The following is an 18,180-nucleotide window of genomic DNA, read 5'->3' on the forward strand; positions in this document are numbered from 1 at the left end:
GGAATGAGTCTGTTGTTCCATGTCCAGTTCTAACTGTTGCTTCCTGACCTGCATAGAGATTTCTGAAGAGGCAGGTTAGGTGGTCTAGTATTCCCATCTCTTGAAGAATTTTCCACAGTTTATTGTGATCCACACAGTCAAAGGCTTTGGCATAGTCAATAAAGCAGAAATAGATGTTTTTCTGGAACTCTCTTGATTTTTCCATGATCCAGCCAATGTTGGAAATTTGATCTCTGGTTCCTCTGCCTTCTCTAAAACCAGCTTGAACATCAGGGAGTTCACGGTTCACGTATTGCTGAAGCCTGGCTTGGAGAATTTTGAGCATTGCTTTACTAGCATGTGAGATGAGTGCAATTGTGAGGTAGTTTGAGCATTCTTTGGCATTGCCTTTCTTTGGGATTGGAATGAAAACCGACCTTTTCCAGTCCTGTGGCCGCTGCTGAGTTTTCCACATTTGCTGGCATATTGAGTGCAGCACTTTCATAGCATCATCTTTCAGGATTTGAAATAGCTCAAATGGAATTCCATCACCTCCACTAGCTTTGTTCATAGTGATGCTTTCTAAGGCCCACTTGACTTCACATTCCAAGATGTCTGGCTCTAGATTAGTGATCACATCATCATGATTATCTGGGTCGTGAAGATCTTTTTTGTACAGTTCTTCCATGTATTCTTGCCACCTCTTCTTAATATCTTCTGCTTCTGTTAGGTCCATACCATTTCTGTCCTTTATTGAGCCCATCTTTGCATGAAATGTTCCCTTGGTATCTCTGATTTTCTTGAAGTGATCTCTAGTCTTTCCCATTCTGTTGTTTTCCTCTATTTCTTTGCACTGATCGCTGAAGAAGGCTTTCTTATCTCTTCTTGCTATTCTTTGGAACCCTGCATTCAGATGCTTATATCTTTCCTTTTCTCCTTGGCTTTTTGCCTCTCTTCTTTTCACAGCTATTTGTAAGGCCTCCCCAGACAGCCATTTTGCTTTCCTGTGTTTCTTTTCCATGGGGATGGTCTTGATCCCTGTCTCCTGTACAATGTCACGAACCTCATTGCATATTTCATCAGGCACTCTATCTATCAGATCTAGTTCCTTAAATCTATTTCTCACTTCCACTGTATAATCATAAGGGATTTGATTTAGGTCAAACCTGAATGGTCTAGTGGTTTTCCCTACTTTCTTCAATTTAAGTCTGAATTTGGTAATAAGGAGTTCATGGTCTGAGCCACAGTCAGACATGACTGAGTGACTGAACCGAACTAAAAAATATATTGTACATAGTTTTAATTTTGGTATGCCTGTGGAAGATGAACTCAATCTTCCTACTCCTCAATCTTGGTCATCCTCCAGGAAATGCCTATTTAATATGTTTTGAATCAACTATTTTCTGTTGCAGCCGTGAAATTAAAAGACACTTACTCCTTGGAAGAAAAGTTATGACCAACCTAGATAGCATATTAAAAAGCAGAGACATTACTTTGCCAACAAAGGTCCGTCTAGTCAAGGCTATGGTTTTTCCTGTGGTCATGTATAGATGTGACAGTTGGACCGTGAAGAAAGCTGAGTGCTGAAGAATCAATGCTTTTGAACTGTGGTGTTGGAGAAGACTCTTGAGAGTCCCTTGGACTGCTAGGAGATCCAACCAGTCCATTCTAAAGGAGATCAACCCTGGGTGTTCATTGGAAGGACTGATGCTGAAGCTGAAACTCCAATACTTTGGCCACCTCATGCAAAGAGTTGACTCATTGGAAAAGACTCTGATGCTGGGAGGGATTGGGGGCAGGAGGAGAAGGGGACAACAGAGGATGAGATGGCTGGATGGCATCACTGACTCGATGGACATGAGTCTGAGTGAACTCCAGGAGTTGGTGATGGACAGGGAGGCCTGGTATGCTACGATTCTTGGGGTTGCAAAGAGCCAGACACAACTGAGTGACTGAACTGAACTGAACTGATCCCACATTTAGTTTGAGAATTTATTTAGGCCTGTCTTCTGGCTTGCTGATTCTCTCCTCAGCTATATGCAGTACTGATAAGCTCATCAAATATATTTTTTATTTCCATGATAGTGTTTTTGTTTTCCAGCATTTTCATTTGATCCTTGCTTAGAGGTTCTATTGCTCATCTTACATTAGCCACTGGTCTTGTGTGTTATTTACCTTTTTCATTAAAGCTTTTAACATCTTAATCACAATGATTTTAAATTCTCTGTCTGATAATTCCTACACATGGGTCATATGTTCTTTGCTGGGTCTGGTTCTGATGCTTGCTCTTTTTTTTCATGCTATTTTTTGTTTTCTTGTTTTGTAATATATAATGTATAATTATCTAGCCTTATTATTTTTGGTGAAAGCCAGACATGATGTACTGAGTAATAAGAACAGATGTAATTAGGCCTTTAGTGTAAAGTTTTGTGATAATTTGGCTGAATTTTTGCCCATGTTTAATGTTTGTAGTAGCTCCAAAGTGCCATAGACTTCAAATTGCTCCAACATCACTTGTTTTAACTCATCTATTGACTTGGGGCTTCTTCTAAGTGCTTTCCTCAGGGAGAATTTGCATCTTGTAACTTTTCAGCTATATCCTCTGCTTAAAAACTTGTTAGTCTGGTTGTAAGGGGTAGAAGCGGCTTCCCTGGTAGCTTGGCTGGTAAAGAATCGGCCCATAGTGCAGGAGCCTGCTGTTCAATTCCTGGGTCGGGAAGATCTCCTGGAGAAGGGATAGGCTCTCACTTCAGTATTCTTGGGCTTCCCTGGTGGCTCAGATGGTAAAGAATCTGCCTGGAGTGCAGGAGACCTGGATTTAATCCCTGGGTTGGGAAGATCCCCTGGAGAAGGGCATCACAACCCACTCCAGTATTCTTGCCAGGGGAATCCCCATAGACAGAGGCACCTGGTACGTTACAATCCATGGGGTCGCAAAGAGTTGGATACGACTGAGTAACTAAGCGCAGCATAGCACAAGGTGTGGAAGAAGGCAAACCTTTCATGATATTATGATCAAAGACCTGTGTCCCTGGGCTGTGAACTTCACGAATGTTACATAGTTTTGTTTTCTCAGCTTAATTGAGGTAGGAAGATAACTGTTAAAATGGGAGAAGTGCTATTCCTCTAGATGGGATAGAGATATGATAGGACTTTGCTATCAAGAATCTTCTGAGCATATTTTACATATTTTACAATAGTTACTCTTCTCTACCCCTACCAGAGTCTTAGAAGGATCTTTCTCAGTTTTTTACCCTGAGAGCCTGGTGGGATTCCTGGAGTTAAATTTTACAAAATAGGGACCCACCTCATTATTATTCCTAGGAGTTTCTGACTCTTGCTAGTCCACATTCAACTTTCAGAAATTCCATTTTTACCAACTCCAAGTTAGGATGCTTTGCTCCTACCAGTTTTTGGCTCCATATCTTCTACTTCAAATAAACAGGTCTCAGCTCTGGCTTTGAATCTGCCTATGTCTCCAGACTAGTGGTTTGCCTTGTGACCTCAGTTCTCTGATGGTGCAACAGAAGTTGATTTACAGCTTGTTCAGCTTTCTGGGAAGGATGGGAGTTACAACTTCCAAGTTACTTTTGAGCTAAAACCAGGAGTTGTTACTTGTTCTTCTGATCCGAGGCTATTTCCCTAGGAATTCCCTTTGTTCCCGTTTTGTATGGAACCTTTGATCCCTAATTCATTTTTTTCTTTGTAAACTTATTTTAGTGGACTCTTTCCCGTATCTTCCCAGGAAAGAGTGCCCAGGAGTAAAATTTTTATGACTTTTGAAAGTTTGAAATCTGCATTTGAAAATTCTATTCTATCTTCAGGTTTGAGTCACATGTTGACTCTACAGAGAACTTGAGGCTATAAAAAAATTCCTTAAGAATTTTGATAACCTATCTCCATTTCCTTCTGGTTTCTAATGCTTTTTTTTTTTTTAATAAATCTAATGCCTTCATTATTTCCAGTCTTTTGTGTTAAAAAAAAATCTTTCACAAATTTTTCTTCCTTGCTTTCTAAAATTTCACTGTCATATATCCTTTGTTGTGGGTCTTTTTTATTCCTTATGTTGAGTCCTTGATGGACTCTAATTTTAGGACTTTTAAAGTAGGTCTTTGAAAATTTTTTCCTAGTTTTTTTTCTCTTCCATTCCTATTATTTTGGTTGTTTATTTTTCTGCTTGAGTCTGTTCTTTTTGCTCTTTTTTATGATTTTGATCTACTTTCTGGGAGACTTCTTCAAATTTGTTTTTCAACTCTTCTACGAATTTTGTATATTTGTGTGTGTGTGTTTACCATGCTTTTAATCTGGTCATTTGAATATGACGTTTTTTATCTTGCTTCATGGATTATCTCTTAACCCTGTGAAGATTTTATTATAGTTTTTATTGGAGATTTACCCACTCTGGGTTGATTTTTTTTTTTTTTTTGCATTTTTTTAGATCCTTGACTCTCCACTGTTATTTAAGATTGAAGCCTAACAAAGAAGCCAGTGGGTCTGTGTGAGTTGACTTTATCTACTGATGGGATTCACCACACATGTGAGGTAGGGATATGGCTACTTGGAAGGAGACCTCCTGCGTATATCACAATCTGTAGGTTTTCTTTTTTGTTTGTGCTGGTCAGTCTCTCTGGAAAGTTGATCTCATATGTTAAGCCAGGCTACAGGACACAACTGTTCCTAGAGACATTACTTCCTTCTATAGACTTTCAAACCTCTTATTTTCTTTCATCCATTACTTCCATCTTCAGAGGTAACAGGTACTTCTATTTTCTGAGCCTTTGAAGAACTCCTTCGTGCCAATTAGTTTGACTCCTGTTGGCTTCAATCTATACTGCTTCATCCTGTGTGCCTACACACACACACACACACACACACACACACACACACACAATATCACTTGAAGGCCTAGAGTTTTCTCCATTCTGATAAATCAGTTATCACTCTTCAATTGCTTACCCACTTGTGAACTTCTTGACATCATTTTTCTGCTTATACATCTTTTCCTTTTCTCTCTCTCTCTCTTTTTTTTTTTTTGTTTGAGTTTATGCCTCTTTTATTGCTTTACTGTCCTTTTAGTGGTGTCACAAGAGGGAGTGAAGATAAGCAAATGCATTTATTTGATCTTTCTCACACTACAACCCTATTTACTTCGGTATTATAACTGGTTGTAAAAAGGGTGTGTTTTTGGCTATCTCTTCATTCCAAGTCATTCTGACAACAAGAACTTGAGAGGAGACTGAAGAAAGGATGACATTTTTGAATTTTTAATCTTCTAATGAGATACTTCTATGTGACTATTAATATTTCTCTATACACCATTAGTGTCCAAGCTAACTTGTAAATTGCACCTGACCCATTCACTCTGATCATTTTTCTGCATTTTGGTCTCTTTTGACTGTTCAATGAGAGGGGCTCTTTTTCTCTCTCTTCTCCATGGCTTCAGTTCTGTGATGGATGTATCTTAGACCAGCTTTCACAACTCCAATGTCACAAAAGTGCTGCCCATCAAGTTTACTTATGATATCAGGTAGTTTTGCCCATGGTGTTTACTGGTCCAGTAAAAGACATTTATTGAGCAAACCCCGCTTGTGTGTACTCAGATGCAGAACTATAAAACAACACCTAAACTGCCTACTAAAAGTCATACAAGCCAAAGAGCTAAATATCAGGTAAAATATTTTATTTAAAACATTAAACATAGGGCTTTATACCTTTCCTTAAACAGTGCTGCCTTAGCAACAGCTGGAATAAATTAGAGATGCTCAGATTTATCAAGAAAGTAATCAAGCAACAATTGTTGAGTATGTGTGTGTTCAAGCCTGAGATGGCACCTGGAGGAATATGAAAAAAGTGTAAAATATTGTTCCTGCTCTTCCTCAGACATTGATCCTCCTTTGGATGAAAAGTATAGGCTTGTCATTTGATACATGAGGCCCAATATTCTTACTGCCCCCTTGCTGAGACAAAGTTACATATGAAAAATGCTAGCAATAAGAACAGGACACATCTAAAAGTTTAATCACCTGTCAGAGACAGGTAACGCTACAGACATTCAGATCAGGAGGTCAAAGGGAATAGAAGCAGAAATCAGAAACGTTTAATGAGTTCCTACTCACGAAGTCTGTGTTTTAGGTAATCTGGGGACACACAGGGGGAGAAATCCCTAGTACCTTGGATTGGCCTTTAATGATGCACTGTATTTGTATGGAGGGAGAAAAAAAGATATCCCATACAAGAAGTACATGGACAACAAAACACAGTGACAAAAGAAATGCCTGTGTGACTTGGAAAGGGGACAGGCAATGGTCTGCCTAGATTCAAGTGTTCATGCTCCAGAGAAGCAGGTAATGAGGCTGGATTGCAGGGAAATAGAATCTTAATTTTCAGAAGAAGGAAAAACAGCACACTGCATCACAGAAGCCCCTCAGTTTAAGGCAGAACTTTGCTGCATTTTTAAATGATGTTAAATAGGGAAACATTCACACAGACCCTTCATAACCATACCATATTTGTGGTTTCTGTCCTATTGATTTGTAGCCCTTAAATTGAAATAAGTGTATCCCTTGGACTGAGGGGGGAAGAGAGAAATTGGGATAGTCTGGGTTCGATTTAAATCACTGGAACAAAGGAGGTATATGATTTATCCAATCTGGCAACTATGGGACATGTTTCCTTGTCCCCTTGGACCGCTCCCGTTCCCCGAATTCCCTTCCCAGAGCAGACGAAGGTGGGTTGGGTATTTTGCCAGACTTCAGGTAATCATCATTTCAAAGACTCTGGATTAGGTTCCACTGTGTAAGATTTAACTTTGGGATTTCACGCTTTTTCATCTCTCTTGATTTGCCTAAAGTAAGTAGGAGGGATTTCTGGGGCATGCTTGTAGGCAGAGAGCAGTGATTTTTGATAAATAACTTTCCATCACCTTCTCAAGTCCCATCTCTCAGTAGATAAAGATGCATCAGCCCACCTAACAGGCACTGTAGATTTGAGGGACGTGGCAGCCAAAGTGGGCTTGAGCAGCTGAAGCTATGGCCTTAAATTGTGATCTCCTGACAACGAAGGCGACCCCGTTAGCAGGCTGCGGGATTTCTTTGTCCCTGCACACTTCATGCTTGATGCGGTGCCTAAGCAAACAGTACAGGCAACCACTACGAGGAGCCGCGCTGTTTGCCCGGCCGCCAGTGATAGCAGACACTATGGGTCTCTGGACTCTGCCCTGCCGGGGTCCAGCCCGGGTGGATCCAGGGAATTCGAAGCGGATACGGAGTTGGCATCCTAGGAAAAAGCTATTTAATTAGAAGTATAAAGAGAGATTAGAAAAGGATAGTGTAGTAGGAAATATTAGTGGAGAAAAAGAGGTTGAATAACTTGGTTTACGTGGAATACCAACAAAGTTCCAAGACAAGGAACTTGCACCACCTACACAGGCCTCAGGCTTTTTTCCGTTCTCCCGAAGGAGAGGAGACACTGAGGCCTCCCCGATCAGATCTTAGAAGCCCAGGCAAAATTAGCAGGCTTGGCGAGTACCCACACTCCAGATGGGAATTCAACCAGAAAAATGGAGAACAAGAAAGAAACTACTCGGGGGAATCAGTCTTTCCAGGAAATGATCTGTTTTCTTTATTGTCAGGTCCACTTTTATACTTTTAAGTTATGCATAGAGATAAATGTAAGAAACAGTCACACAGGGTCAGCTGCTCCGACCCTTATCAGCATATCTTTGTTCCTACAAGGGTCTTACATTTGTTTACAATATCTTCTGATCTGGTGACATTTTATGGCCCCGTCTTACTTTCTATTGATAAAGGTTAGTCAATCAGAAAACTTGTTTTCCCTTAAGATCTACTTAGTCTTAAGATAGTGATATCCTTACATTCCTCCTGGAGAAGAAGATGGCAATCCACTCCAGTACTATTGCCTGGAAAATCCCATGGACAGAGGAGCTTGGTAGGTTACAGTCCATGGGGCCGCAAGAGTCGGACACGACTGAGCGACTTCACTACTCACTACTTACATTCTTACATTGCAAGGATACAGTTTATAACAAAGAAAGAGAAAATTCAGAAACTCAAAACATACTCCCAGGTGCTTAAGGGTATAGAGGCCTGACTCAACAGTCTGACTCAACAATGAGAAAAGCCCTATGCTAATTCAGTTCAGTTCAGTTCAGTTCAGTCACTCAGTCGAGTCTGACTCTTTGCGACCTCATGAATCCCAGCACGCCAGGCCTCCCTGTCCATCAACATCTCCCGGAGTTCACTCAGACTCATGTCCATCGAGTCCGTGATGCCATCCAACCATCTCATCCTCAGTCGTCCCCTTCTCCTCCTGCTCCCAATCCTTCCCATCATCAGAGTCTTTTCCAATGAGTCAACTCTTCGCATGAGGTGGCCAAAGTACTGGAGCTTCAGCTTTAGCATCATTCCTTCCAAAGAAATCCCAGGGTTGATCTCTTTCAGAATGGACTGGTTGGATCTCCTTGCAGTCCAAGGGACTCTCAAGAGTCTTCTCCAACACCACAGTTCAAAAGCATCAATTCTTCAGTGCTCTGCCTTCTTCACAGTCCAACTCTCACATCCATACATGACCACTGGAAAAACCATAGCCTTGACTAGACGGACCTTTGTTGGCAAAGTAATGTCTCTGCTTTTGAATACACTATCTAGGTTGGTCATAACTTTTCTTCCAAGGAGTAAGCGTCTTTTAATTTCATGGCTGCAGTCACCATCTGCAGTGATTTTGGAGCCCCAAAAAACAAAGTCTGACACTGTTTCCACTGTTTCCCCATCTATTTGCCATGAAGTGATGGGATCAGATCCCATGATCTTCGTTTTCTGAATGTTGAGCTTTAAGCCAACTTTTTCACTCTCCTCTTTCACTTTCATCAAGAGGCTTTTGAGTTCCCCTTCAGTTTCTGCCATAAGGGTGGTGTCATCTGCATATCTGAGGTTATTGATATTTCTCCTGGCAATCTTGATTCCAGCTAATGTTTCTTCCAACCCAGCGTTTCTCATGATGTACTCTGCATATTAGTTAAATAAGCAGGGTGACAATATACAGCCTTGACATACTCCTTTTCCTATTTGGAACCAGTCTGTTGTTCCATGTCCAGTTGTAACTGTTGCTTCTTGACCTGCATACAGATTTCTCAAGAGGCAGGTCAGGTGGTCTGGTATTCCCATCTCTTGAAGAATTTTCCACAGTTTATTGTGATCCACACAGTCAAAGGCTTTGGATAGTCAATAAAGCAGAAATAGATGTTTTTCTGGAACTCTCTTGCTTTTTCCATGATCCAGCCACTGTTAGAAATTTGATCTCTGGTTCCTCTGCCTTTTCGAAAACCAGCTTGAACATCAGGGAGTTCACAGTTCACGTATTGCTGAAGCCTGGCTTGGAGAATTTTGAGCATTACTTTACTAGCATGTGAGATGAGTGCAATTGTGCAGTAGTTTGAGCATTCTTTTGCATCCTTTCTTTGGAATTGGAATGAAAACTGACCTTTTCCAGTCCTGTGGCCACTGCTGAGTTTTCCAAATTTGCTGGCATATTGAGTGCAGCACTTTCATAGCATCATCTTTCAGGATTTGAAATAGCTCAACTGGAATTCCATCCCCTCCACTAGCTTTGTTCATAGTGATGCTTTCTAAGGCCCACTTGACTTCACATTCCAAGATGTCTGGCTCTAGATTAGTGATCACATCATCATGATTATCCCGGTCGTGAAGATCTTTTTTGTACAGTTATTCCGTGTATTCTTGCCACCTCTTCTTAATAGCTTCTGCTTCTGTTAGGTCCATACCATTTCTGTCCTTTATTGCATGAAATGTTCCCTTGGTATCTCTAATTTTCTTGAAGGGATCTCTAGTCTTTCCCATTCTGTTTTCCTCTATTTTTTTGCATTGATCGCTGAAGAAGGCTTTCTTATCTCTTCTTGGTATTCTTGCTAGGCTAATTAAGACTTTCAAAATACTCCAGACTCTCTGTGCTGTTTATGGTTGAGAGGTAGTAAACCATCATGTGCATAGTGGCAGGTCTGTGGATAATCCTGTCACACAAGCTATTCTGCTAACAGAGAGGTTTGACCTGAGACACCCTTGTCACGCCCAGGAATGTTTATTGACTGGAGCTGCAAGTTAACTCCTTCTCCGAGAGAGGTGGTGGGGGGGACAGCCCGCGGTAAAGTTAGAGGTGTAGGTGAGAGCATGAAACAGTAAAGTAGGCAGACTCTGATTTTGGGGGTAGATCCTTGGGAACAGGGGGTTTCCTGAGGCTCAATCTTGCCTTTGCGTATGAGGAAGCCTCCTTCCTCACGACCTTTGCCATAGGGGGAGTTCCTCAGGCTGGCTCCTGGAACCACCCACCCAGGCGGGTGGCGCTTTTCCAAGGTTAGGGTTGCCATAAGCTGGTCGATTGAACTAGAAAGACGTCGAGGAACAGACGGCCCTGTCGTCTAACAGGGAAAGAAGGCGACAGCGCCTCCAAGGCATTGTCACGTCCCAAGGTCGGCTTGCTTGGCTACCAGCTGACCTCACATCTGAATGCGGCAGTGCCTTTCCCCGCAGGGCGGAGGCGAGGCAGAGGACCCCGGGGTGCAAGCACCTCTTCGTGGGCGCGCGCGCGCGCGCGCGGTCCCGCGAGCCCGCGAGCGTGTGTGCCTGCCTGTGCGCGCGCACCGGGACCGCTGGAGCCGCGGCTTTGGGACCGGGGAATGGGGGTGGGGGCCCAGCAAGGATTCAGTCTCCGCCGGCCTCCTCGCGCCTCACTGCGGGTTAATAACCAACCAGTTAGAGAGAGCCGAGGGTGACGGCGGCGGGGTGACAGCCCCGGCGAGCCGGCTGTGTGTCGGAGAGTCAGGCTATCCGCCAGCCTCGGCCACGCTCAGGGATTTGAATATATACATTTTGGGGGAGGGGGATTATTATTTATTGTTTTTATCTTATTGTTTGCCTCTACCTCCGGAGGGACCAGAGCGGGAGAGGGGAGTTCGCTCTCCAGCCGAGCGTCGCGGATCTGAACGGGTCAAAGGAGGCAATTTTGCGGGTGGGGGAAGGAGGGGAGACCTTGATTTCCACCAATCCCCGGGCGTGTGTCTGCGAAGTCCCGGGCGCCGCGGAAGGCTGCGGCGCGCCGCTGAATTCACTGATGAGAGCGAGTTCTTTTCTTCTGCGGGAGGGGTGGGGAGCGGGGGTCCTGGCAAGCCAGGAGGAGAAGCCCGGGGCGGGCTAGCGGTCCCGGCCGCCGTGGAAATTTCCAAGGACTTGGCGCGTCTAGGGGGCGGCGTGGGGCGGGCGGGGGGGCTGCCTGGCGGCTCAGCAGAGCGGGAGGCGGGGAGAGGCGGTGAAGGGCGCAGGAGCATCGCTCGGAAGGGGACGCCGCGGGCCAGATGTCTGGGAGGGAGCCGAGCCTCTCCCCGGACCCACGCCGAGGGCGACGGTGATGCTGCAGAACAGGCGGGAGCAACACCTCGCCGCCGCCCCCCGCCTTCCCCGCGCTCTCGGAACCCAGGCGCCCGCCTTCTGCAGGGAGAAACGACCATGGCCGTAGCTCGTGACTTGCTCCCCGGCCACTTACCCTAGCAAGACATCCTTGGAAAAGTTGCATTGGAAAAAAATATCTTTGCGCTGACCTTTGGGGTTCTGGGCGCCCAAGGAGCGGGCGTCCCAGTGCGTGCAAGAAAGCGGAAGGTGTGTGTGCATGGGGGGCCGGCGGTGGAGGAACCCTCCGCTGCCGCTGCGCCTAGCCTGGTGCTGAGGCTCCGGCCCTCGCCCCCAACCCCCACCCCGGGACCCCGGGGCTGCGATGAGCCCCTGCGGGCGGGCCCGGCGACACACATCCAGAGGGGCTATGGCCGTCCTGGCGTGGAAGTTCCCGCGGACCCGGCTGCCCGTGGGAGCCAGTGCCCTCTGCGTTGTGGTCCTCTGTTGGCTCTACGTCTTCCCTGTCTATCGGCTGCCGGACGAGAAGGAGATCGTGCAGGGAGTCCTGCAACAGGGCACTGCGTGGAGGAGGAACCGGACGGCCGCCGGAATCTTCAGGTACTCTTGCCCTCGCGGCTCCACCCCACTCGTGTCCTTTTCTCCCCGGGGCGCCGAGGACAGGGTCACCGGCGAGGACTGCCTCGCAGCGGCCCTTTCATCCGGATCTTCTTCTCCTCCTCCCTTCTTTCTTTGTCGTTCCCCAACCTGGAGACTGTAGTCAGGGGGCCTTTCCCCAGCCCTTAACCCCGAGAGATGTGCGGACACCTGTCCTGGCCATGGAAAGAAAGTCTTTTCGCCTTTCTTCCCAAGCTTGAGTGGTGGTCAGCGATTTGCCGATGACCGAGGGGAAGAAGAAGCTAGGCTAACTTTGTCCCTTGAACTTAATGAGAATGTATCTTAGGCTATGTAGAAGTTCAGAGCAGTGGAGAACTAGAAGCAGGTACCAGGCATCTTCCTGAGGTTTGGTGAATGCTTGGTAAGAGAAGTCGCTAACGAGGGAGTCGTGGACAATGAAAACACGGACACCCAGCCTGGCTCCGCTGCTTTGTGCGGTGAGCCCGTAATAAACACAGGACACTCGTTGATAACCCTAGCTGCTAAAGAGTCAGGGACTAGGTGATTTTTATTGGGGCTTTATCAGCTTTCTAATAATGGATATTATATCCTCATTGTACCCCCCGCCCCCCAAACTAAATCTTCAGAAGGAGGAGTTAATTTCCCCCAAGGTCATGTACCCTTGCGGGATCAGAGCTGGAATTTTTGTCACATAAAGCAATTTTGCTCGGCTTACACGGTGGCTGTCTTCTGGTGACCGGGAGATTGCTTTAGGCAGGGGGTTGAAATCAGAAAACATACAAAACTAAAATCAGCCTGGAAATCAGAACTCTGAGGATCACTCAGAGGTTGAAGTTTCCCTTCCTTTCTGGGACGTTCAGGTTAAGGGTCTAAAAATGAGTTCTTGGCAGGAGGGACTGTGCGGGAAGACTGGAGGTGAGGCAGACCGCTTTCCCTCTGCTTCTTCTCGGTCCTCCTGGCCATGTTGAAGGGACACCCTGGTGCTTCTCTCACTGTCAGGGGCCCCTTTCACCTTCAGTCCCTTCAGCTGAAGATGCTGCGCTTGGCTCTTCCAGGGATGGTGCGGTCTAGGGATATGGAGGGAGTAGACAGTGCTTTCCTATGCGGAGCAAAGGAGTATAGGGCCAGGTGAGAACCAACTGAAACAGTTTCACGGCTGTTACAAATGCTCAGAAACATCTGTAAATTAAAAAAGGAAACAAACAAACTTTGGAAACATATGGTTGCCCTCCCTTTCTCAGGCCTGCTCCTGGAAAGAAGGTCAAAGAGGTAACAGCCAATCCTTGCAGGGAAAGGCAGCGGAATTCTCTAAACTGGGAATTTCCTTTGCTCTCTTTAGAATTCTGCTATCATTAAGTTTAAAAATAACTCCACTCCCCTTAAAAATATATAAGAGCTCATTTTCTCTCACCTTCATGGTATTGATTGTTCTACTCAAAGGGCATAGCATGCAGCAGTTCTTTGCTCTAAAGACAGAAAGCACTTTCATTTCAAGTAATATAAGGAAATGAGTTCAGAACTTCCCATTCGTTTGCAATGAATGAGCCCATTTTTTTTGCATAGAAGGAGCAAGAATGAAGCTCTGTTAGAGACTGGATTTCTTTCGGAGGACATCATCAAGAGGAAAATGCTTCATTTTCTGAGAAGCCCAGGCAGGTTGTTCCTGAGACACACTTGCCTCTTGCTGTCTGTAACCTGGGGTGATGTTCAGTGTGCTTGGCTGGCATGTGGGCTATTCTCTCTGTGCAGAGAATTACTTATGAAAATCCACATGAATTTGATCAGACTTAGGGAGACAGTGGAGGACAGGGAAGTCTTGCGTGCTACAGTCCATGGGGTCGCAAAAAGTTGGACACGACTTAGCGGCTGAACAAGGACAACAAATAAAAACTGCATGAACACATATCCCTCAAAGTTAGTGTTTAGAAAACTGTGTAAGAGGTACCGTTGAATGCATGCTGCTTGACTCAGGCAGTAAAGAATCTACCTGCAGGGTAGACCCAGGTTCGATCCCTGGATCAGGAAGATCCCCTGGATAAGGGAATGGCAACTCACTCCAATATTCTTGCCTGGAGAATCCCATGGATAGAAGAGCCTGGCGAGCTGGAAAAGAGTTTGGGCTTCAGAGTTGAATCCTGAGTTTATAGACTGCCATGACTAGGTAAACAGCAGAGTATCTTTAGCAAATTACTCTATCTTTTTGAGTTTTAGTTTTATTATGAATAAATGGAGATAATAACATCTACCTTGCAGAGTTGGTGTAAAGTTTAGATAGGAAAAAAACAAAACACTGACTGCCAGTATCTGGCACTTATAACCAGTCAATAGTATCATTCCAGTTGTTATAAATTGTAAATTGTAAGTTATATATGTTACAACTTAAATAAGGACACTTGGCCAGGCCAAAAGAACTTGGAATGTTTCACCTGGCAGATTTGCAAATAATCGTTGTTAGTCCTTATATGCTCTACTGCTCTCCCCGCCTTTACACTGAAGCTAATAAACAGGGAGGAGGATTTTGAAAGATAGTCCAAGTATCATTGTTTGTTAAGTCTTTTCTTTTTTTTTACTCTAAATGATTGATTTTTTAACATCTGGATCGTTAGTATGTAGATAATAGTGTTGTTCAGTCGCTCAGTTGTGTCTGACTCTTTGTGACCCCCACAGACTGCAGCACGACAGGCCTCTCTGTCTATCACCATCTCCCGGAGTTTGCTCAAATTCATTTCTATTGAGTCGGTGATGCCATCCAACCATCTCATCCTCTGTTGTACCCTTTTCCTCCTGCCCTCAATCTTTCCCAGCATCAGGGTCTTTTCTAATGAGTCAGCTCTTCGCATCAGGTGGTCAAAGTATTGGAGTTTCAGCTTCAGCATCAGTCCTTCCAATGAATATTCAGGATTTATTTCCTTTAGGATCGACTGGTTTGATCTCCTTGCCATCCAGGGACTCTCAAGAGTCTTCTCCAACACCACAGTTCAAAAGCATCAATTCCTTGGCGCTCATCCTTCTTTGTGTCCAGCTCTCACATCCATACATGATTACTGGAAAAACCATAGCTTTGGCTAGACAGACCTTTGTTGGCAGAGTGATGTCTCTACTTCTTAATATACTGTCTACGTTTGCCATGTGATGATGGTTTAGTTGCTAAGTCGTGTCCAACTCTTGCAACCACATGGACTGTAGCCTGCCAGGCTCCTCTGTTCATGGGATTCTCTAGGCAAGAATGCTGGAATGGATTGCCATTTCCTTCTCCAGGGTATCTTCCCGACCCTGAAATCAAACCGGGGTCTCCTGCACTGCAGGCAGATTCTTTACCGACTGAGCTGTGACGGAAGCCCTGTGAGCTATGACATTTGTCGTATGTTTGTTGAATATGAAACAACTCAGGCAGAAGCCTTTGTTGTGTTAAGGAGACACAACTTTGGCAAACAGGTATCTGTGTTTTCCAGTCTGACAAATCTTCTGCACACATACAAACACATGTACATAAATGTACAATGTACACTTATGTGTGGGGATATACACATTTATCCATAAACCGTGGAATGATGTATGTATATGTATTGACATAAATACATATATTCATATATGTATGCATGCACTCTAAGTCTTTGTGACGCTATGAACTGTAGCCCACCAGGCTCCTCTGCCCATGGGTTTCTCTGGGTGAGAATACTGGAGTGGGTTGCCATGCCCTCCTCCAGGGGATCTTGCTGATCCATGGATCGAATCCCCAGCTCCTGTGGCTTGTGCATTGCAGGCGACTCTTTACCACTGAGCCACCGGGGAAGCCCATATTCATGTATACACACATGCAAATAATTGCAGCCAGTCAGTCGACCCATATATGAGTGACTACAGTGCACCAGATGTGAATTAGGATAGCAGTGGACAGTATGGACAGCTGCCTTCTCCGAGACAGATTACCTCCTCCTGGGTGGTGACTGACAAAAACATATGAGGAAAGAATGTGATGGTTTAAAGTCTTGTAAAATACTGTGAGGACAAAAGAAAGTGTGTGCTTAGGTTTATAAGCATCGAACTTCAGATTCCATTTTGCCTTTTGTGCTTCCACTTACTTTTGTGATTTTCTTCTCCAAGCTTAGAGTTTGTTAAGTGCTGATCCCTCAAGGGGGAACTTTGACAAATCCCCTGGGAGGATGGGGAGCAGCAAGAAAGCAACCAAGCTTTAGGAGTGTTGCTAAACACAAAGTTTGCCTCTCATCCACATTGTGGTAGAAAGATACGTAAATCAGTTCACCCTATCATAGAAACTTAAACTTTCTAGGCAGCTCTTGCTGCTTCTGATTAAACAGTCAGGTGGTATGTTCTGTGTTGTGTGCTCAGATGTGTCCTACTCTTTGGGACCCCATGGACTGCACCCCACCAGGCTCCTTTGTCCAGGGGATTTCCCAGACCAGAATAGCGGAGTGGGTTGCCATTCCCTTCTCCAGCGAATCTTCCCTGATCCAGGAATTGAACCCGCGTTTTCTGCATCTCTGGCATTGGCAAGTGGATTCTTTACCACTGAGCCACTTGGAAGGTCCTTAAGTAGCGTGAGGAGAGTGGCATTTGTGTCTTCTGTCAGGTCCTTACCCATTGTGTTTGTTCCTCAGAAATAAGCTTCTGTTCAGGGTTTATGTGCAAGGCTTTATTCTTGGCACCTGACTTGGCAACAGTGACAACAAAGCCAAAGAATTATCAGGCCCTTGTTACGTGTGTGGCACTATGTTCAGTTCAGTTCAGTTGCTCAGTCCTGTCCGACTCTTTGTGACCCCACGGACTGCAGGATGCCAGGCCTCCCTGTCCATCACCAGCTCCTGAAGTTTACTCAGACTTATGTCCACTGAGTCGGTGATGCCATTGAGCCATCTCCATCCTCTGTCGTCTCCTTCTCCTCTGGCCCAAATCTTTCCCAGCATCAGGGTCTTTTCAAATGAGTCACCTTGTTGCATCAGTGGCCACAGTATTGGAGTTTCAGCTTCAGCATCAGTCCTTCCAGTGAATATTCAGGACTGATTTCCCTTAGGATGGGATGGTTGGATCTCCTTGCAGTCCAAGGGACTCTCAAGAGTCTTCTCCAACACCTCAGTTCAAAAGCATCAATTCTTCGATGCTCAGCTTTCCTTATGGTCCAACTCTCACATCCATACATGACTACTGGGAAAACCATAGCCTTGACTAGATGGACTTTAGTTGGCAAAGTACTATCTCTGCTTTTTAATATGCTGTCTAGGTTAGTCGTAACTTTCCTTCCAAGGAGTAAGTGTCTTTTAATTTCATGGCTGCAACCAATCATCTGTAGTGATTTTGGAGCCCAGAAAAATAAAGTCTGACACTGTTTCCACTGTTTCTCCATCTATTTGCCATGAAGTGATGGGACTGGATGCCATGATCTTCGTTTTCTGAATGTTGAGCTTTAAACCAACTTTTTCACTCTCCTCTTTCACTTCATCAAGAGGCTGTTTAGTTCTTCACTTTTTGCCATAAGGGTGGTATCATCTGCATATCTGAGGTTATTGATATTTCTCCAGGCAGTCTTGATTCTAGCTTGTGCTTCATCCAGTCCAGCATTTCTCATGATGTACTCTGCATAGAAGTTAAATAAGCAGGGTGACATTTGACGATTTGGAACCAGTCTGTTGTTCCATGTCCAGTTCTAACTGTTGCTTCCTGACCTGCATACAGATTTCTCAAGAGGCAGGTTAGGTGGTCTGGTATTCCCATCTCTTGAAGAATTTTCCACAGTTTATTGTGATCCACACAGTCAAAGGCTTTGGCATAGTCAATAAAGCAGAAGTAGCTGTTTTTCTGGAATTCTGTTGCTTTTTCGATGATCCAGCGGATATTGGCAATTTGATCTCTGGTTCCTCTGCTTTATCTAAAACGAAGTTGAACATCTGGAAGTTCATAGTTCACATATTGTTGAAGCCTGGCTTGGAGAATTTTGAGCATTACTTTACTAGCATGTGAGATGAGTGCAATTGTGCAGTAGTTTGAGCATTCTTTGGCATTGCCTTTCTTTGGGATTGGAATGAAAACTGACCTTTTCCAGTCCTGTGGCCACTGCTGAGTTTTCCAAATTTGCTGGCATATTGAGTGCAGCACTTTCACAGCATCATCTTTCAGGATTTGAAATAGCTCA

At 44.7% G+C, this 18,180-nt stretch overlaps 1 protein-coding gene across 2 annotated transcripts in view; it reads left to right on the forward strand.

Moving 5' to 3' along the window:
* The first annotated feature begins 11,103 nt into the window (after nt 1-11,103).
* Nucleotides 11,104-18,180, forward strand: part of ST8SIA1 (ST8 alpha-N-acetyl-neuraminide alpha-2,8-sialyltransferase 1) — a 187,353-nt gene continuing 180,276 nt past the window's right edge. For both annotated transcript variants that reach the window (XM_069585585.1, XM_069585584.1), the window contains exon 1: nt 11,104-12,014. In XM_069585585.1, coding sequence (XP_069441686.1) covers nt 11,779-12,014 — 236 coding nt within the window. In that variant the 5' untranslated portion in view covers nt 11,104-11,778. The remainder of the gene's footprint in view (nt 12,015-18,180) is intronic.

This window comes from Ovis canadensis, chromosome 3 (genome assembly GCF_042477335.2).
Source record: "Ovis canadensis isolate MfBH-ARS-UI-01 breed Bighorn chromosome 3, ARS-UI_OviCan_v2, whole genome shotgun sequence".
NCBI lineage: Eukaryota > Metazoa > Chordata > Mammalia > Artiodactyla > Bovidae > Ovis > Ovis canadensis.